At 44.9% G+C, this 22064-nt stretch overlaps 1 protein-coding gene across 11 annotated transcripts in view; it reads left to right on the top strand.

Annotated features, from left to right (window-relative positions):
• The window catches only part of LMNTD1 (lamin tail domain containing 1), a 245674-nt gene that overhangs the window by 187015 nt on the left and 36595 nt on the right, over positions 1 to 22064 (top strand). The window contains exon 11 of one of the 11 annotated variants that reach the window (XM_081879154.1): positions 13145 to 13335. The exons of 9 other annotated variants lie outside the window; for them this stretch is intronic. In XM_081879154.1, the coding sequence (XP_081735280.1) occupies positions 13145 to 13318 (174 nt within the window). In that variant the 3' untranslated portion in view covers positions 13319 to 13335. Of the gene's footprint in view, positions 1 to 13144; positions 13336 to 22064 lie in introns of those variants that run through there. One more of the 11 variants, XM_081879155.1, reaches the window with a different exon arrangement.

The following is a 22064-nucleotide window of genomic DNA, read 5'->3' as shown; positions in this document are numbered from 1 at the left end:
GCTGTTTCTTTGGCCTGTGGAATCACAAAAGCAGGAGTTTGCAACAGACATAGCCAATTGTAAAATAAAATGCACAGCATCATAAGATAGAAGGTGGCAAGGCACTTTGTAGGTTCTCCAAATAATTATAAATTAATTTATTTGATCTCTTTAAAAAGAAACCTTCCATACAAAAATGTCTCTGAGCTCAGGTGCATATTTATTAAACTGAGTATGAGCACAGCTGTTTGTAGATAATAGGCATTTCTTCTGAGGCTGCTTGATATTTGTGTTCTTTAATTTGTGCCGCTACTTGCCTTCAATTTGGGGTTTTACAGACAATTTCATTGCAGCAAAACTGTTGCAGGGTTGCTTTTGTCTAACCTGCAGCAGGCCTGGCCATTTTGGCTTGGTAGGACCTTGAGTAAAGACCCTGAGAGTGCTCTGAAAAGACCTCATCAGTATAATTTTCTCAGTACAACCACACACAACCGACTAACAAATTATATCACAAAAATTACAACAAAAGAATTGCTTCAAAATACATGGAATTCATCCACAAAAGCTCACATTACCTTGAGAATTTATGGGTGCATAATAAATAATAGTATCACAAGATCAATTCTAGTGAATTGAGCTTTTCAAAAAGGAACATCATGAGGGTTAATAGCGCTCCCCCGTTTACACTTTCAAGCCCCTTCAAGTTCATTCTATTTTAGGGATTACCAAAATAGCTGGTGAAAATGGGCTTCCCATTTTTGGTCAGCTCTAATATCATCTGGCAATTCAGAAGATTTTTCTTTCACTCATTTAATTCCCCCCCACACACACACACACACTTATTTAAATAAAAGTATCATTTACAAACATCCTACTTCTACATGGGAGCTTGTGTGAATTCTAGTTTTCAAGTGCTGAATATCTCACAATAGACTATGTATTTTGGTGTGCAACAGTCTTGCACCCTATGCAAATATATGCCAGCAAAGGCTTCTCTGAGACTATCCAGATGTTGGTTAGGTCAGCCTGATCTACTTGCTGGGTGATCTTGCGTTGCCAGGGAACGTTGAGGATGCAAAGGGTAAACAGCAGACTTGAAAGCTGTTGAATTGCTTCCCTTGGAAACTTCAAGTGGTGTGTGCTTTGCTGCCATATAGCAGAATGTTAAGTTGTGGGTTGACATAGCAGACGACACAGCGATTTCTCCAAGTAGCTCTTTATTTCGTAAGCTGGAATAGAACTGACTGCAAACAGCTCAGCCGGCCTGCTTTTATAGGCAGCCGGCAGTCAACATTGTAGCAACAACAGCCCAGAGTTCCCGCCTAAAATAACTGACGCGGACCTGAGTGAAAACTATCTACAGACCTGAGTGAAAACTATATACAGTATCCCCCTGCTGGCCCAGGGTGAAACTTCACTACATAACACCCCTCCCCACCGAGATAAGGCGTTAGTTACAATCGTAATGGTTTCCTTATATACAGCACTACGCGTAATGGTTCAATTAGGCACAAAAGCATATCGGTTACATTTCCCATACTTAGACCAACAGTGATACCTGTCCAACAACATAGTCCTTTAAATAAGTTGGGCGCTTGGAACCCTGCCAGACCGCCGGGGACTGGTAGCCAAGTCCGGAGGGCCACACAGTTCTTGCTGAGGCTGTGGTGCGACCCTAGATGGCGTTGGAACCAACTCCCCTGGATCCGCTGCTGTGGGTGGAGCCTCCGCAAGTGGAGTGGTCTGAGTCAGTGGTAAGTCTGGCAGACCCTCTGAAGCGGCTCGGTTCGGCTCCACGCTGGCAGTTTGCAAGGGAGGTGTAGGTGGGGCCTCGCCATCTGTACGTGTCTCTTCTGGAGCCGCAGGCACAGTTGGGGGCACCTCGGTAGTGTCCAAGTCCCCAACCCTGCGCCTAAGCTGGTCTATGTGCCGTCGCCACAAGCGTCCGTCTTCGAGTGCCACCTGGTACAAGCGAGGTCCAGTGACTCCCACTACTGTGGCTGGCACCCAAGGAATGTCCCCCACATAGTTCCGGGCAAAGACTTGGTTTCCTGGGACAAATGACCGTGGCGCGTTGGCACAGCCTGGGGGTTCAGCCACGGCAAAGTCCGGGTGTAGCTAGTCGAGCGGTGACCTGAGGCGGCGGCCCATAAGCAGTTCAGCAGGACTCCGCCCTGTGGCCGCATGAGGGGTGATGTGTTGCACGAACAAGTATTCGGCGACCCGCTCATGCCAGTCTCCCCGGTCCAGGCGCGCCAGTGCCTCTTTTGCCGAGCGCACCATTCTTTCCGCTTGCCCGTTGCTGGATGGATGAAAGGGTGCCGTTAGGGCATGGCGGATGCCCAGTCCCAAAAGATACCGCTCAAACGTGCCTGACGTGAACTGCGGTCTGTTGTCAGAGACAAGGACATCAGGACACCCATACGTTGCAAACAGGCCTCGCAGCACCCGGATGACAGCTTCGGTAGTGGTGGAGGGCATCAGGGCGACCTCCAGCCATTTGGAATAGGCGTCCACCACTACCATAAAGGTCCGGCCGTGAAAGGGGCCAGCCAGATCGATGTGCACCCTCGACCAGGGTGTCTTTGGCGTCTCCCAGGTGTGTCCCTTAGCTGCCGGTGGTGCAGGCCTCGACTCTTGGCACGCTTGACAGGCGAACACCCAGGCAGTGATGGCATCGTCCATATTAGGCCACCAGACGTAACACCGAGCCAACGCCTTCATTTTGACAATTCCCGGGTGGCCAACGTGCAGAGCCTTCAGGACGCGCTGACGGAGTCCCTGGGGAATCACGACGCGGTCTCCCCACAGCAGACAGCCGCGATGAGCTGAGAGTTCATGTTGTCTGGTTGCGAAGGGCTGGAACTCTGATGCAAAAGGCCCTTGTGGCCACCCCCTCCACACCCAGTTGAGCACCCAGCTGATGGTGCGATCTTGGGCAGACGTGGAGGCCACAGTGGCAGCCGATACAGGCGCTGCCGGAAGATCCTCAATCAGAAGGAGCGATGAAGCTGGAGCCGGGTCTTCCACAAATGCTGGAAGAGGGCAACGGCTGAGGGCGTCAGCATGGCCCATCGATTTCCCCAGGCGATGGATGAGCCGGTAGTGGTAGGCAGCCAGGAAAACAGTCCATCGCAGCATGCGTGGCGAGAGGACCGGTGGAGTTGGACGATCACCGGCGAGGAGGCCCAGGAGTGGCTTGTGGTCAGTGATGCGGTCAAAAGTCCTGCCATAGAGGTATTCATGGAACCTCTTCACTCCAGCCACAACCCACCTTCGTCGCCAGTGTTAAGTTGTGGGTTGACATAGCAGACGACACAGCGATTTCTCCAAGTAGCTCTTTATTTCGTAAGCTGGAATAGAACTGACTGCAAACAGCTCAGCCGGCCGTCAGCTGTCAACATTGTAGCAACATTGTAGCAACAACAGCCCAGAGTTCCCGCCTAAAATAACTGACGCGGACCTGAGTGAAAACTATCTACAGACCTGAGTGAAAACTATATACAGTATCCCCCTGCTGGCCCAGGGTGAAACTTCACTACATAACACCGAACACTCAAAATAAGGTGACATTACAACTCTCTTTCATTTCACAAGGGTAAACAAGAGAATTGAAATTGCAGTTTACAAATTTGAATCCTTAGAATCAAAACTTTAGGGTGAATATTTGTTTCCTGAAGTAAAGGTTTCTTGGGCAACCCTTTAGGTACACCTGTTGTGTATTTGGCTGGCAGGAAAACCTGTAAGTATAGAGACAATCTTTCTCTAAATGCTTAAAGCTTTTTCTGTTGGGTTGCTTATTTTCTGTAGCAACAGACATCTACCTTGTCCCACAGTTCTGCCTCAGCTGAAGAAATTATATGTGAAGTATAGGTGGGTTACCATGAGGCAAGACACAGTGACAACAGCAAGAACCTTGATTGAACTACAGAACTGGACAACAGGGGCAAAGCAACTGCTTATATACATTTCTGAAGGCCTGGGCCACTCCCACTCCCAACGTGATTGGCTGTCTAAACGTCCAAGCTGCAAACCATGACTCAGAGTTTAAGGGCCAATGGCAGAGCCCAAAGCCTGAAATGGATATCATGTATCAAATCAGAACACAGGAGCTCAGAATCCTTAGTCCAGACCAGACATCTCCAAACTCGGCCCTCCAGATGTTTTGGGACTACAACTGCCATCATCCCTAGCTAACAGGACCAGTGGTCAGGGATGATGGGAATTGTAGTCCCAAAACACCTGGAGTTTGGGGGTGCCTGGTCCAGACTAAGGCAAACACAGACCACTGAATACAAAACAATGTGGTTTCTGGCATATGCCCAAGATATTCTGCTGTTTGAGGCAAAGGACAAGATGCAGGCCTCTCCCCGTTTCACATACAGAAGCCAATCAGACTGATAGCTGACTTGTATTTCAGTGCTGCAACATTACAACATCCTCCTGAAGGCAGCCCACCAGCTTAGGTGGTGCAGGGCAGGCCACATGACCAGAGGCATAATGTAGGGGTGCCAGTGGGGCCGTGGCCCTGGGCATGGATTTTTGAGGGGGCGCAAAGCAGGTGCCCCTGGCAGGCCTGGCACTCCTCTGCCAACATCTGAGGAACCAACACTTGCGGAGACGAGCACCGGGCTGGGCTGCGCTGGGGGCCAGGTGCCTCTGCTAATAAGATAAGATCATAGATTGGGTTTTCTGTGGTTTGCAACTTGCACTGCCTGTTGCCTTCTTGTAGAGCCATGAAGTAGAAAACTAGATTTGTCCTGTTCTGTTTGTTCATCTACTGTATTGTATAATAATTTCCAAAGGGCAAAAAGTTGGACCAAGTAGGGAAACTAAAAATGTGCTGTCTGCTAGGCCACATTAATGTCTTCTCCTCTTTGATTAGCATTTGGGTCAGACATCTATCTCCCATGCATAAATCAATATAGCACTAAGTCCATTGGTGTAACATAGATAGTTCTACATATATCATCTGCCAAACTGGCAAGAAACAAAGCCTATGAATATTCAAAACCAGATGGAGTAGGGCTGCATTGGAACTTGAGGCCAGAATAATAACATAAAATGGAACTGGCCTAAAACACTAACAGTGGTCTGAGTAGTTGATTTGATGCAGCAATAAACAGGGTATGTTTTTCACTGTGATCAAGCCCCAGCAACACAAAGGGAAAGCAGTCAGGCTCTGCTAGGAATTATTTGTGCCTGAGGAAGTTTCTGTTGCTTCGGTATGGCATTTCAAAGCACAACTGCAGGAAGCATGCGTAAGACAGGTGAGGGAGAAGGCAGCGGGAGGGTAATGGTAATTTTCTGAACTAGTGGTTAGGCCATTAAGTGCAGGCATAATCAAAAGCTTGAACAGAATCATAGAATCATAGAGCTGGAAGAGACCACAAGGGCCATCGAGTCCAACCCCCTGCCAAGCAGGAAAAATGTTGTGAGGAAAAATATAGGAAAATATAGGTCAGCCTGGCCTCCCTCAGTTCATAGCTCTCCTAAAATGTGGCAGAGGGGCCAAAATCAGAGCAAAGAAAAACAGCTTGTTGCTACTTTTCTTCTTGAGCTCATAGGGTTCAAACCAGAACAAGTGATACAGTGGTACCTCAGGTTAAGAACTTAATTCGTTCTGGAGGTCTGTTCTTAACCTGAAACTGTTCTTAACCTAAACCACCACTTTAGCTAATGGGGCCTCCCACTGCTGCCGCCACACAATTTCTATTCTCATCCTGAAGCAAAGTTCTTAACTTAAGGTACTATTTCTGGGTTAGCGGAGTCTGTAACCTGAAGCATCTGTAACCCGAGGTACCACTGTAGTTACTGAAGACTCGTAGAAACCAGGAGGACTTAGGGGCGCCCAGGAATTTTGTTCAGCTCACATTTTTATGTGAACTGAGCTGATTTGCACTTCCAAAACTAAAACCCAGATCAGAACAGTTACCCTTCCCCAAATTTTGAAGTACAGTTCTCTGCTCAGAAATGTACTGAAATACATGTCAATACATATTTTAGTCAAAATGTGCACAAAAGTGCATGTGTTAAGATTAAAGGTGTACAAAAATATGACTACATTTGGCTGCAGTTCGTGATCCGTCCTTTAATGAACCTGTGTGTTTACAAGTGAAAGAAGCAGGACTACAGTTCTCAAAGTTGGAGGGCTTCCAGACTGGAGCTTAATTTGCAAATGAATTACTCAGCTATCACAAACAAGTTCTTGCCAACAGTTTGTTGTTGTTAACTTACTGGAATTTGCATGTAAAGGGTAAATCTGGACTAAGTGGTAGGGGGATTACAGGTTGGCATTCTAATGATATTGTGTCAACACTGCAGAAAACTTGCATGGGCAGGGAGCACCCACCCCACAATAAATACCTTTCTGGAAGCACCCCAACTCCAGAAAAGCTTTCCACTTTGTAAACAGCTCAAATGGTGTTGAAAAGGCCAGAGCTATGGGTGCCTTACCTGTAGAGGGAGCCCCAAGCCCTCAACAACATAACTGACAATGTAACATGTGATCCGTGGATACAAACCCACAAAAGTACACACTCCGTGAGATCACAACTTCATTTATGCTTTGCATCTGCTTGCTTCTCAGAATCTGAGTATGCCTTTTAGTTAGGACACATCCACTTTAAATCTCTCCTCTACACCCCCTTTAGATATCTTTAGAACAGCTGCTGCAATCCATGACGTATGTTTGGTGGAGTCAGCACTTAGTGCTCCATTTTGAGCTTTTATTGCTGGGAAGTTAATGACTCAGCTTCTCTCAAAACTTTCCTAGTAATATATGAATAGTTGTGTCCCTCCCTCATGCAAACCTGCTGTTTAAAATAGCCACTTAAGCTATCAGTTAAAATGGAAGCTAAAAGGGATTTAAATTATTATAAACATGAACAACAGTGAATACAAAGAAAACATATTGTTATAAGTTGAGGGCAAGGCTCCCCTAAAATCTCTGGATTCATTAAAGGGGTTAGAAGTTAAGCAAACCTCATAATTCCTGGCTTTAGTAAATGTTGGTGTTTAATCAATGGATTTAGCAATGTAAAAAAATAGGCTAGGCTTGTTTTCCTGACCAGGGAATTGGCTGGGGATGGGCCATTATGAAACAAAGGCAGAGTCAGTAAGCCATCAAGAAAGCCATCAAGAAGGAAGACTCTCTGCTGAACAGAGAGGGGGGAGACCCTGCCCTGAGCACTGGGTAAACAGCAAAAGACCATTCTAGAGTTGGGCGGGGGAAGCTTCCAGAATTGCAGTGGGCAAGGAGGTAAGCGAACAGGAAAAAGTGTTCCCTTTTGTAAGCTGGGAGGGGGGACTGAACACGGGCAGTCTGTTTTATGCGGCAGAGAAGTTCAGACATGATGTTTGAGGTTTCTTGGAATCTGAGGCTACAGCAATGGGAGGAACAGGACCCTCTTGTGCTGTGAATGCTATGAACTCTCTCCACCTAGACACAGGTTGTATATATGTGTAACTATATCATAAAGACACTGTTGTGTATTTGGTCAAAGGATTTTATATCTGTATTATTATTGTCTGTATTTGCATTAGGGTAAAGTGACTGCCTTTTGGTTCCAGAGGGTACAGCTACTATTGGTTCATTTAAGCTGCTGTATTTGGATCCTCTGTCTTATTGGTTGCCTCCAAAAGGCAGGACTGTGATTGCCCGATATTGTTCCCTCCAAAATGTATCCTTTCTAGCTAGTTCCCTGTCCCTATAAATGTAGCTCTCCCCTCCTCAAGTTTCAGTCTTGTTGCGTTAATAAAGAAGTGTTACTAGAGAACTGTCTCCAGCATATTATGTCAAGAGAGCTGAAATCACAAACCCCACGTCACAACAACTGGCGACGAGGATGGGATCCGGAATGCTGAGGAGCGGTTAAACGCAGCCCTGCCTCAGAGTCCGGATTGTAGCTAAGAACAAGACTCACTGGCCAGCTGAGAAGACAACCCTGCCCACAGGACAATGGAGAGTCCAAGGGTATTGGAGCCCTTCCAGCCATCAGAGCCCCACAGGTGGGAAGACTACGTCGAACGCTTCGAGTTCTTCGCAGTGGCTCAAGGGATCACCGATGCCAGCAAAAGAAGGGCCACATTCCTGAGCTACTGTGGGCCTGAGACCTTCAAGCTGGCCAAGGCATTGCTTGCCCCAGCGAAGCTAAGTGAGACATCTCTCAAAGATATTCTTGCCTGCCTAACAAGCCATTTAGCGCCTACTGAGACCAAGATGGCCCGGCGGATGGAGTTTCATAAGAGGCAGCAGCATGCTGGGGAGTCTGTATCTGCATTTCTAGCTGAACTGCGGAAGCTCGCTCAGCACTGCGACTTCCAAGATCTTGAAGAGACTCTCGTGGATCGGTTTGTTGGTGGTCTGAGCAGCAAGAAAGCCAGAAGACGCATCGTGGCTAAAGAAGAGGTTACCCTTGCTTCAGCCTTGAAGGAGGCCACCGCCACGGAGAATTATGAAAGAGAGGAGCTTGATGCCAGTCGCAGGGTCCCTAAGCCACAGATAGAAGTTGCGCATGCCATGGACGAGCTAGCGGTTACTCCGAGCCAGAGCCCAGTCCGTGGGGTCGAGTCAGTGCGTCAGGCCTGCACAGTGCACAAAGATCACCGAGGCAGGTGCCCTGGTTGTGGCGGAAACCATGAGCGGAAGAGTTGTCGTTTCCGGGATGCTATGTGCCGGACGTGCGGAAAGACAGGTCACATCGCCAGGGTCTGTAGATCGGCGGCGTTGGGAGCGACAGGAGCACCTAGACTGCAGCATCGCAGATCGGCCACAGCGAACCATGTTCTAAAGGACTGCCACTACGTAACGGAGATCAACGGGAGGGTCGTGCAGTTTCCAGCGCAAGGCAAGGCACACGTCAAGGTGAAGATTGAGGGTCAGCTGTGCGACATGGAGGTGGACTCCGGATCTGGATTCACTATCGTGCCGGACCAGACCGCGAGGACATTCTTCCCCAGGGGTAAGTTGCCCCCTCTGGAGCCCTTCCCGGCAACTTTGCAGTCATGCTCAGCGGGCCGCATCCATGTCATGGGAATGTGTGCCGTGAGAGTACAGTTCCGGGACAAACAGGCGGTACTCAAACTGGTGATTGCGAAGGGCAGTCGGCCCAGTCTCCAGGGCACTGACTGGTTTCCCGCGCTGGGACTGAGTATATCAGGGCTTAATTCAATCCAAACCTGCCCTGAGATGAGCGAGGCATTATGCAAAGAATTTGCTGGTCTCTTTAATAGAAAACTGGGTTGTTATAAAGGGCCCCCAGTTGACTTCGAATTGGACCCTGGGGTGGCCCCAATCCGACTCAAACCAAGGCGAGTGCCATTTGCACTGCAACCCAAGATTGAAGCAGAGCTGGATAAATTGGTCAAGCAGGGAGTTCTCTCACCCGTGGACTCCGCTAAGTGGGAGACTCCAATCGTCACGCCCCTTAAAGCAAATGGGGAAGTCAGGATCTGTGCTGATTACAAATGTACTATCAATAAGGCGCTCAGGGGAAACTCATACCCCATTCCAGTCGTATCACATCTGTTGGCTAAACTGGCTGGGGGCAAGGTGTTCGCCAAACTTGACCTGGCACAAGCTTACCAACAGCTGCCAGTAACCCCACAATCAGCGGAAGCACAGACTATTGTCACACATAAAGGGGCGTTCAGAGTTAACAGATTACAATTTGGAGTTTGTGTGGCCCCAGGGATTTTTCAAGGGCTCATGGAACACCTGTTAAGAGGTCTGCCGGGGGTCTTGCCATTTTTTGATGACGTTTTGATTGCTGGAAAAGACCCACAGGAACTGGTTGCGCGTGTCCGTGCAGTGTTGCTCAAGTTCAAGGAGGTGGGGTTGCAACTAAAAAAGGAAAAATGCAGTTTTGGGGTGCCAACTGTGGAATTCTTGGGGTTTACAATTGATGCATCAGGCATCCACCCCACAGATGCTAAGGTTAAGGCCATCATCGAGGCACCACGACCACAGACGGAGTTGCAGTCATTCCTGGGACTTATTAACTTTTATCATTCGTTCTTACCCCAGAAAGCTTCGGTAGCTGAACCATTACATAGACTGTTGCAGAAAAAGAATGTGTGGCGATGGGGGCAGGAGCAGCAGAAGGCTTTTGACTCCTTGCGAGGAATGCTGAGTAGCAAGAGTGTCCTTGCTCATTATGATGAATCGAAGCCGCTGGTCCTGGCATGTGATGCCTCTCAATACAGCCTGGGGGCGGTGCTGAGTCATAGGGAACCGGATGGGTCGGAAAAGCCCATCTCTTTCTATTCCCGTACGTTGTCGCCCATGGAGCGCAACTATGCTCAAATTGACAAAGAGGCGCTTGCAATTGTGGCAGGAATCAAAAAGTTCCATGATTATGTGTACGGTCGTCATTTCTCCATTGAAACGGACCACAAACCACTGTTGGGGTTGTTCAACCCGAACAAACAAACGCCACAAATTCTCTCCCCCAGAATGTTGCGTTGGTCTATATTCCTGAACGGGTTCCAGTACACCTTGACCCATGTGCCGGGGAAACGGTTGTGCCACGCTGATGCGCTGAGTCGATTGCCCCTGCCTGGCGGGAGCAATGAGGATCCTGCTCCAGCGGAGCACATAATGATGCTGGAAACACTTCCGGGGGCTCCTGTAACGGCTACTGATATTGCTGAGAAAACGAGGAAAGATGCTGTTCTCTCCCGTGTGCTCACTTGGGTGGGGAGGGGGTGGCCAGGTGGTCCGCATGAAGACAAATTCAGGCCTTATGCGACAAGGCAGCACGAGTTATCCATGCATAAGGGTTGTCTCCTGTGGGGAGATAGGGTGATCATCCCAGCACCACTGAGAAACAGGGTTCTTGAGACGCTTCACATGGGACACCCGGGAATGGTCAGGATGAAGTCGCTAGCCCGATGTTATGTGTGGTGGCCTGGAATGGACCAGAACATAGAACAATGGGTACGAACATGCAAGGCATGCCAAGAGATGCGGCCAGAAGTGGCCAGAGCACCAGTTCACTGGTGGGAGCAGTCCAGATCTCCCTGGAGCCGGCTGCACTTAGATTTTGCTGGGCCATTCCAGGGGAAGGTCTTTTTGGTTATCGTTGATGCATATTCCAAATGGTTAGAAGTGGCGATGGTCCCTAGCATGGCATCAGCTGCCGTAATCAAGGTGTTGAGGCAGCTGTTTGCAACCCACAGGTTACCTGAGACCATTGTATCAGATAATGGGGCAGCTTTTGTATCCCAAGAATTCAGGGCATTCTTGGCTGATAACTTCATAAGAGGGGTCACATCCGCGCCCTTTCACCCATCCTCCAATGGGCAGGTGGAGCGCATGGTAAGAACAGCCAAAGAATCCATTGCGCGCTTAATGGAGGGTAACTGGTCAGCTCGCATCGCGCGAATGTTATTTTTGCAGCATGCGACACTGTGTACTGCGATGGGCAAGTCGCCAGCTGAGCTGCTCTTGGGTAGAAGATTGGTAACGGTGTTGGATTATGTCCACCCGGATAAAATGCCAAACCGTAATTCAAGATCAAACCCCCAGGCTGAGACTGACACAACAAGGTATTTCGCCCCTGAAGATCTGGTCTGGGTGAGGAACTATTCACGAGGTTCGCGGTGGGTGGCTGGTGTGGTCACCCGGGCTAGTGGACCTGTGTCCTATTATGTGACCTTGGAAAATGGACAAGTTTGGAAGAGACATATAGATCAGCTGCGGCGCCGGGAGCTCAGCAGGGAGGAGTCTGATAATTCATCCCTGGCTAACGACGCAGAGCTGCAAGACCAGAGTGAAAATGGCCCAGAGGTGCAATCACCAGGGGCTTCAGCAAATGAACCAGGGTCTGCTAGTCTTCAGGATGACGAGGTACAGGTAGGGGACCCTGAGATGTCTGGGACTCCATCTGTTCCTGACGAAACCCCTATAGCAGCCCCCCTACCACAGGTGGCACCCAATCCAGAACCGGCAACACCTGTTGTCAGGAGATCAAGTAGAAGTTGTAGGACCCCACAGTACCTGAGAGATTATGTCTGCTGTGCTCACTAGGGGGGGAGGGGTGTTGTGTATTGAGTCAAAGGATTTTATATCTGTATTATTATTGTCTGTATTTGCATTAGGGTAAAGTGACTGCCTTTTGGTTCCAGAGGGTACAGCTACTATTGGTTCATTTAAGCTGCTGTATTTGGATCCTCTGTCTTATTGGTTGCCTCCAAAAGGCAGGACTGTGATTGCCTGATATTGTTCCCTCCAAAATGTATCCTTTCCAGCTAGTTCCCTGTCCCTATAAATGTAGCTCTCCCCTCCTCAAGTCTCAGTCTTGTTGCTTTAATAAAGAAGTGTTACTAGAGAACTGTCTCCAGCATATTATGTCAAGAGAGCTGAAATCACAAACCCCACGTCACAACAGACACCACAGTCTCTGTTGTGCCTCATTGTCCCCAAAAGGAATACAGACCCTGGCAAGCGCGCCTGGGACCCCTGGAATCTCACATAGCTTGGAGATTGGGTGGCAGTAATACATATTTAAAATAGACAGCCATATATACAAAATTCTCCAACTCTGTTTTTTCTTCTCCTTTAATATCTTACAAAGGGGAAAAATCACATTTTGTTTTCAGTACAGTGTTTTCAGTACATATTAATTACTTCAGTACTTCATAGCCATCTTGTACTTTGGTCATTTAGACAATGAATGTTTTGTGTGTTCCCTTCCACAGTTGACCAAGTCAGTAATGATGTCTATTTGTTTGCACTTGCGCAATGGTGCCGCCAGCCCCTCTTCTCCACCTCCAGCCCTCTGTGCACCTCCCACAAATATTTTGGGGGTTTGGGGAGAGGGGTTATCCTGCCGCTGTTGACTGCTCTAGTACTAAACACTTATTATAAAGTCAAGCAGTTTACTAAACTTTAAATACTGATGCCCTCTCAACCACGGTGCCTCCGTCTGGAAGGACCCTTTGCTCCCTGGGCCCTCCTTCCAAGCTGGGAGCCCTGGCCTGCTCACCCACACAAGCTGAAAGTCAATGCGTGGGGTGGCTCTGGGCAGCAAGTGCGACTTTGCCTCAGGGGAGGGGACAGAATGCCTTGTGCCCCCTTGGGTCTGGTTAAAGTTGAAGAACATAAGAGCCTGCTGGATCAGGCCACCTAACCCAGCATCCTGTTCTCACTGTGTCCACCCAGATGCCTGCAGGATGCCACAAGCAGGACCTGAGCACAAGAACTTCTGGTATTCAGAAGCATTGCTGCCTCCAAAAGCATTGGCTCCACAGTTGGTGGAGGCAGAGCCTAACCTCCATCATGACTAGCAGCCATGGACAGCCCAATTCTCAATGGATTTGTCTAATTCTGTTTTAAAGCTCTCCAAGTTTATGGCCATCACTGCCTCCTGTGGGGGTGAGTTCCGTAGTTTAACTATCCAACTGTTTAACATGTTGGATTAACCCAGAGCTTTCCAAACGTTTAATGTTGGTGACACATTTTTTAGACATGCATCATTTCACGACACAGTAATTCAGTTTTACTAGCAAACCGGAGGTTAAACTAACCCCTTTTGAGCCCCAGGAGAAGTGTGACACCTACACACTGCAGCCGACACACTAATATGTCACAACACACAGTTTGGAAAGCTCTGGATTAAACCCTTAATAAAGGCCCAGGGTGTCTGTTGTTCCCTGAAGTGCCACCTTCAACTAAAGACAGACTTATCATCCAACATAGCATGGAGGATACACAGTAGATTAAACAGTGGAAGGGAAAGGGCCTCTAGTGGAAACTGTTCTCCATTTGGCATTTCTTCCTTCTTTCATATGTCTAAATCAGGACCAGCTTGAGCCTCACATCTGTTCTTGAGAATGCTTTCTAAAAAGGTGGAGATGTTATTTTTCTATAGCAGATCAAAACCAGCTCTCCACACCAACAGAGGACAGATCTACCAACAATTGTTGAATGATGGTGTAGCTCCACTGATTTTCATTAGCTAGGGTTTCTGAACCAAGTTTTTGAGGGCTGTTACAGTTGTTTGGGGGACGTGGGTGGCGCTGTGGGTTAAACCACAGAGCTTAGGACTTGCCGATCGGAAGGTTGGCGGTTCGAATCCCCACGACGGGGTGAGCTCCTGTCGCTCGGTCCCTGCTCCTGCCAACCTAGCAGTTCGAAAGCACGTCAAAGTGCAAGTAGATAAATAGGTACCACTCTGGCGGGAAGGTAAACGGCGTTTCCGTGCACTGCTCTGGTTCGCCAGAAGCGGCTTAGTCATGCTGGCCACATGACCCGGAAGCTGTACGCCGGCTCCCTCAGCCAATAAAGCGAGATGAGCACCGCAACCCCAGAGTCAGCCACGACTGGACCTAATTGTTTGACAGTTATTTGACTGTATTGGATTCCTCAAGGACTTACTCCAAGTTCTGTGATCCTTTGAAAAGCATTTGGAAATGCAATAGATTAATTATCTGAAGGAGCAGGCAAAGTCAGAAAAGTTGGCTGGAAGCACCTTTGAGGAAAAATTAATTATGTGTTGAGGGTATATATTCTTGGCAGGATAAAGGGAAAGTAGACTGGATCCTACTGAAGACTGAATACTAAAGGCCAATTACTTTTTATTCATTTTAATCAGGTGGTAAAGTGGTTAATGTGTAGTGAAAGGACAAGATCTGGTTCTGAGGAACATGTGGGAAGGCAAATGTTAAATTCTAATACCAGTAGTGAGGTAGGAGTAAGAAGCTGCATTACACCAAGTCAGATGTTTGGCTGGTCTAGCTCAGTATTCTCTCAGGGATGGCACCATCTATCAACGAAGTGGGATACTGGCTGAGGGCCCCAAAGATTCAGAAAGGTCCTTCAGTAGTCTGACCTGGCTGTGCTGCCAGTTAGTGCCCTCCACATTGGACAACCATTTTATCAGTGGGTGGGTGGTACTGCTGCTTTTGAACAGTAGCAAATCGTAGAATTGTAGAGCTGGAAGCCTGAGGGTTATCTAGTCCAACCCCCTGCACTGCAGGAATCTCAACTAGATCATATTAGACAGATGGCCTTCTAGCCTCTGCTTAGAAATCTCGAAAGAAGAAGAGTCAACCACCACTTGTGAGAGTCTATTCCATGGTTGAACAGCCATTGCTGTCAGAAAGGTTTTCCTGATCTTTAGTCAGTATCTCCATTCTTGTAACTTGAAGCCATGGGTCCAGGTCCCACCCTCAAGAACAGGAGAAAACAACCTTTCTTTCTCCCTCCTCCATGTGACAGCCCTTGAGATGTTTGGAGTTGGGTATCCTATTGTCGTGACTAAGGTATGTGAGGGTAGAAACTAAAAAGTGCTGGAAGAAACTGGAAGGTTCAAATTGTTTTGACTAACTCAGGGTCATGTGGAGCCAGGAGAGATAAATTCCTGGGCTCAGTGAGCTGCTTTATCTCTCTTTTGCTCTCTCTTTGCATTTTTTACTCCTTGTACATTGCATGGAACAAAGTTTTTGCCTCAGTAAAGTTTTGCTTTTGCTGTGGATCTTTGACTCTGCGTGGTTCTTTTTTATTTACTGCAAAACACTGCTGTTCATCACCTATCTCCTCTCCATCTCCTCTTTACCAAACTAAAGATACCCAGCTAAACCATTCCTTCTAAGACTTGGCTTCCAGGCCCTTGATCATCTCAGTAGCCATCCTCTGCACTTAGGTTTAGGCCAAATCTATAACAATATTTTTTAAAAAAGTCAGTTGTTTTTGCTGTCCATTGCTCCATCAGGAACTGGGCGAGAGCAAATTCAAAATGGTGAACCACTTGCATCACAAACAGACCCGACCACCAGTCCTGCAACACCACTCACTTCAGAGGGAGGGATGCTTTAAGCACCATTGAGCTCAGTGGGATTTAAGTAAGTAAATAAAGAGTGCACTGGAATGTAAACAATGAATAAGGGTTTTGTACATGTGCTCCTTCATGGTCTTCCTTAAAACAGTCCTGTGAGATAAGTCATGATTTACACTCCTCAAAGGAAAAGGACTGATTTATGATTTGATCATGACCAAACGAACTAACTGGAAATTACAGATAGGTAGCCGTGTTGGTCTGCCATAGTCAAAACAAAACAAATTCCTTCCAGTAGCACCTTAAAGACCAACTAAGTCAGTTCTTGCAGCTTCTCTGTAATTCAGAGATCTTCCCAAGATCTCAAAGTAGCTGTTTTACTACAAAGGAATTTCAGAAATAGACTGGAAAGAGAAGCTGCTGAATTACAACTTATCACCAAACTTAAAACCATGGAGAAACCTGGTCTGAACAAAGACCTTGGATTCTTATCTCATTATACATGACAAAGCCATTTTTCACCTTTTCACCCCTTGCTTTTTCCTGTAAGACCTATTGCAGTCGTTAAGAGTCGTCAACAGGCTCATCACAGCTATCTGCCAATCACCCATTCCCACCACCCTTCTGAGTAATACCCCTCCCCACCTTCTCACTATATAGAAGGGTCTGGTGACTTCTGTTTCAGTGTATCTGAAGAAGTGTGCATGCACACGAAAGCTCATACCAAGAACTAACTTAGTTGGTCTTTAAGGTGCTACTGGAAGGAATTTGTTTTGTTTTAACTGGAAATTGTTACAGTATCCCAGGTGACCAAGAATCTGATGGGATATCTAAGGGCTGATGTGTGCAAGACACAAGCTATACAGAGAGCACTTATATGCCCAGGATATCATGCAGCCTAGATTTTTGATTTTTTAATGAGTTCTGAATCTTAACCCATATTCTGGTCCTTTCATGCAAAGTTTGCAAACTATGTGGCTTTTCTCTGGGCTGCTTATTGTTGGTTGGTGACTGTGGTATGCAGAAAGTGTCACTTCATGGATTGAAGGAACTGCATGTTGTTCTCTAGTCATTTAGTCGTGTCCGACTCTTCGTGACCCCCTGGACCAGAGCACACCAGGCACTCCTGTCTTCCACTGCCTCCCGCAGTTTCATGAAACTCATGCTGGTAGCTTCGAAAACACTGTCCCACCATCTCGTCCTCTGTCATCCCCTTCTCCTTGTGGAGATGGAGGCATCTTTCCCAGCATCAGGGTCTTTTCCAGGGAGTCTTCTCTTCTCATGAGGTGGCCAAAGTATTGGAGCCTCAACTTCATGATCTGTCCTTCCAGTGAGCACTCAGGGCTGATTTCCTTCAGAATGGATAGGTTTGATCTTCTTGCAGTCCATGGGACTCTCAAGAGTCTCCTCCAGCACCATAATTCAAAAGCATCAATTCTTTGGCAATCAGCCTTCTTTATGGTCCAGCTCTCACTTCTATACATCACTACTGGGAAAACCATAGCTTTAACTATACAGAACTTTGTTGGCAAGGTGATGTCTCTGCTTTTTAAGATGCTATTATTATTATTATTATTATTATTATTATTACATCTGCAAGTTCCTTTAGTACCCCCCTAGTGGGAATTTCCGGAAGGAATTTCCATCAATTTTAAAGGGAAAAGGAGAAAGATAGAAACAATTGAGGGCACCAGTATTTTCTGGAGGAAATATTGGAAGGGAGTTAGGAGGAGAAAGACAAAGAACAGATGGTGACTCCAGTCATAAATCTGTGGTTCTGGAACAAAACTCTGAAAGTGAATAGAAATCTCAAAAAAAAATTGCTGTACACAAATATTTTCTTATTGTAATCACTCTTTGTTTTAACAAATAAAATATGAATCTAACATTACTATCATGGAATGTAAATGGATTAAATGGAAAGAAAAAGAGAATCAGGATAGAACACATATTGATGGAAAAAAGACGATATCATACGTCTACAAGAAACACACGTAAATAGAAATCATAGGAGAGTCTTGATAAATCCGAACTTGGGATCTGCATTTATCTCCTCAGATCAAGTAAAAAAGGGGGAATAGTAATCTATGTTAAACCAAGCCTTGAACCAGAATTGCTACATAAAGACTCCAACGGAATAATAATAATAATAATTAGAATTAAAAACTAAGGGGAAGTAATTATTCTAGTTGGAATATATGCTCCCAATGGAAAAAAAGTAGAATTCTTCAAAAAAAAAACCTAGAAAAAGGTTGCTGGAATACACAGAAGAAAGAATGATCTTCATGGGAGATTTAAATGGGGTAACAAACCCTGAGGTGGCCAGAACAATAGGAAAGAGGGGGGGAGGACTATATTTATTTTTCAGAACCAAATAAATCCACCAGTAGAATAGATGCCATTTGGCTCGTCTAAAGAGCTACTTGGGAGAATAGATAAGATACAGATTCTGCCAAAAACTATATCGGACCACAATTCAGTATTTCTAAGCTTAAAAGGAATTGGAAAAATTGGAAGAAAAAGATGGAGATCTTTTAATGAATCATTATTAAATGATGAAAATTTATTACAAGTAACAAAAAAAGATGAAGGAATTTTTTGAATTCAATTAGGATAAAAGTATAGATAGAAATGTGGTCTGGGATACAGGTAAGGCAGTGATCAGGGGATACTTTATTCAGCAAAACTCTATTTCTAGGAAGAAAAGAGAAGAAGAAAAAGTAAAACTATTAGAATAATTAAATAAAAAAGAAAAAGAACTTAACAAGAATCCAAAGAATTAAAAGGGAAGACTAGAAATTAGATTATTACAATCAGATTATACAACTATGATAGAACAAGAAATTTAAGAACTTTGAAACAACGCAATTTTGAATTTGCCAATAAACCAAGTAAGCTCCTAGCCTGGCAGTTGAAAAAAAGGTGGAACGAAAACTTAATTAACAGATTGAAGATAGGAGAAAAAGTAACAGAAGACCCACAAATGATTATTCAGAGCTTTGCAAATTATTGTGAAAATTTATATAAGAAAGAGATACAGAACATAGATGAGATAGAGCAGTATTTAATTCAACACAAAATTCCAAATACCACAGAAGAAAAAATAAAGATGTTAAATTCCCTGGTATCTTTTTATATATATATATATAAATATTTATTAAAAAATTTTTGGATACAAATGCACAAATAATAAACAACCTTACTTATATCATAACGTGGTTTCATCACTTCTTTGGACTCCCTCACATCTCCCGCTCCCATTTACATCGTTAAAAGGTTTTTCCAAGCAAATTATCAACTTGTTTACGATCTTATATCCACTCATTTAAATATAATCTAGCAATTCTCCAAAAGGTTTATGTTTTCTTTAATCTCACATCATCAAATTCAAATCTAATTTAGTGGTGGCCAATTTTTTATAATCTAGCATCCTTCTTAACATTCAACCAAATTACAATGTTTTTGTAAATACGTCTTAAATTTCTTCCAGTCTTCCTCAATCCTCTCTTCTCCCAGGTCTCGGATTCTGCCAGTCATCTCGGCCAGTTGCATATAGTCCATCAGCTGCATCTGCCACTCTTCCAGTGTGGGTAGATCTTGAGTTTTCCAGTTCTTAGCGATGAGTATCCTTGCTGCCGTTGTTGCATACATAAAAAATGTTCGGTCCTTCTTTAGCACCTTCTGGCCGACAATACCCAGAAGGAAGGCCTCTGGTTTCTTAGTGAAGGTATACTTAAATACCTTTTTCAACTCATTATATATCATTTCCCAGAAGGCCTTCACTTTAGGGCATGTCCACCAGAGGTGAAAGAATGTTCCTTCATTTTCTTTACATTTCCAACATTTATTATCAGACGAATGGTATATTTTGGCAAGTTTAACTGGGGTCATGTACCATCTATATATCATTTTCATTACATTTTCCTTCAGAGCATTACATGCGGTGAAGTTCAGCCCAGTGGTCCACAACCTTTCCCAGTCCTCAAACATAATGTTATGCCCAATGTCCTGTGCCCACTTTATCATAGCCGATTTAACCATTTCGTCTTGTGTATTCCATTTTAACAGCAAGTTATACATTCTAGATAGTACCTTAGTCTTTGGTTCTAACAATTCTGTTTCCAACTTCGATTTCTCCACCTGGAACCCTAACTTTTTGTCATTTTTAAAGACTTCTTTAATCTGAGCGTAATGTAACCAGTCTCGCACTTTATCCTTTATTTTCTCCAAACTCTGCAATTTCCAATTGTCTCCATCTTTTTCTAATATTTCCCAATATTTTGGCCATTTGGCCTCCATATTGGGTCTTTTTCGGGCCTTAGCTTCCAGAGGCGAAAGCCACCTCGGAGTCTTGTTTTCCAATAAGTCTTTGTATTTTGTCCAGACATTAAATACTGCTTTCCTAACAATATGGTTCTTAAAGGCCTTATTGATCTTAACCTTGTCGTACCATAAGTATGCATGCCAACCAAAAGCATTGTTAAAACCTTCCAAATCCAGTACGTCAGTGTCTTCGAGAAGTAGCCAGTCTTTTAGCCAGCAGAAAGCTGCTGCTTCATAGTACAACTTTAAGTCTGGCAGGGCAAAGCCCCCTCTTTCTTTCACGTCAGTTAATATCTTAAACTTAATTCTGGGCTTTTTGCCCTGCCAGACAAATTTAGAAATATCTTTCTGCCACTTCCGGAAGCACTCCGTCTTGTCCACAATCTGTAATGTTTGAAACAAAAACAACATTTTTGGCAATACATTCATCTTAATAGCAGCAATTCGGCCTAACAGAGAAAGCTTCAATTTTGTCCAACTGTCCAAGTCTCTCTTAATTTCAGTCCAACATTTTTCATAATTATCCTTAAATAGACTCAGATTTTTTGCTGTTATATTCACCCCTAGGTATTTTACTTTTTTAACCACAGTTAGTTCTGTTTCCCTCTGAAACCGTTCTGACTCTGTATCTGTCAAATTTTTCCCCAGCACCTTGGTTTTCTGTTTATTTAATTTAAATCCCGCTACCCGACCAAAGTCTTGTATCAGTTGCAATACTCTTTTCGTACTAGATTCCAGCTCCTGCAAAGTCAAAACTAGGTCATCTGCAAAGGCTTTAAGTTTATATTGTTTCGCTCCGACCTGGATCCCTTCCACCAACCGGTCCCCTCTGATCATATTCAAGAGCACCTCCAGAACCGAAATAAATAGCAGAGGGGAAATCGGGCAGCCTTGTCGTGTTCCTTTTTCAATTTTAAACTCTTCCGTAACCACATTGTTAACCATCAATTTAGCCTTTTGTTCTGAATATATTGCATCAATCCCATTCCTAAAACCCCGTCCCACTCCCATTTCTTTTAGATTTCCCTTCATAAATTTCCAAGAGATATTATCAAAGGCCTTCTCCGCATCTATAAAAATTAACACTGCTTTTGTATTTATGTCTGTTTGCAAAAGTTCCAAAATGTCAATAATGTTCCTTGTATTAGCAAACATGTGTCTACCTGGGAGAAAGCCTGCTTGGTCTTTATGGATTACCTCGTTTAAAACTCTTTTAAATCTGCTTGCCAAGACGTCTGCAAATATTTTGTAATCCACATTTAAAAGGGAAATGGGACGATAGTTCTTGAGTTGTGTCTTTTCAGTTTCCAATTTTGGTATCAATGTGATGAAAGCTTCCTTCCACGATTCCGGCGCCCTCTTCCCCTCCATAATTTCGTTGCAGACCTCCATCATTGGTTGGATCAAGTAGTCTTTTAATGTCTTATAATACTTGGAGGTCAGGCCGTCTGGCACTGGAGATTTGCCCAGTTGCATGTTCTGAATGGCTTGTTCAATCTCTTGTCGTGTTATTTTGTTATTCAGGATTGATCTGTTTTTTTGTGACAACTTTGTTAGTCCATTTCTTTCCAAAAATTGTTTAATCTCAACCTCGTCTTGCGGCCCTTGAGTATATAATTTTTTGAAATATCTCTGGAAGCACTTTCTGATTTCCATGGGGTTCTGAATGTTTCTTCCTTCAATTTCTAGATTTATAACTGTATTTAATTTTTGTCTCTTCTTCAACTGCCACGCAAGCAGTTTCCCACATTTATTCGCCGATTCAAAAGTTTTTTGTTTCATTAATTTAATCTTCCACTCTATTTCCTGATTTATCAGTTTAGAATATTGTGCTTGGTAAAGTTTAATTTCTCTCAGAATCGGCTGTGACTTCGGGTTTGATCTTAACTTCTTCTCCAATTCTTTGATTTTCTGCAGGATCTTGTCTTTCCTTTCATTTTGTGTCCTTTTCTTTACAGCGTTCTGTTGTATCAAGAACCCCCT

This window comes from Podarcis erhardii (assembly GCF_964252035.2).
Source record: "Podarcis erhardii genome assembly, chromosome: 10".
Taxonomy (NCBI): Eukaryota; Metazoa; Chordata; class Lepidosauria; order Squamata; family Lacertidae; genus Podarcis; species Podarcis erhardii.
This window is presented reverse-complemented; position numbering and strand designations above follow the sequence as displayed.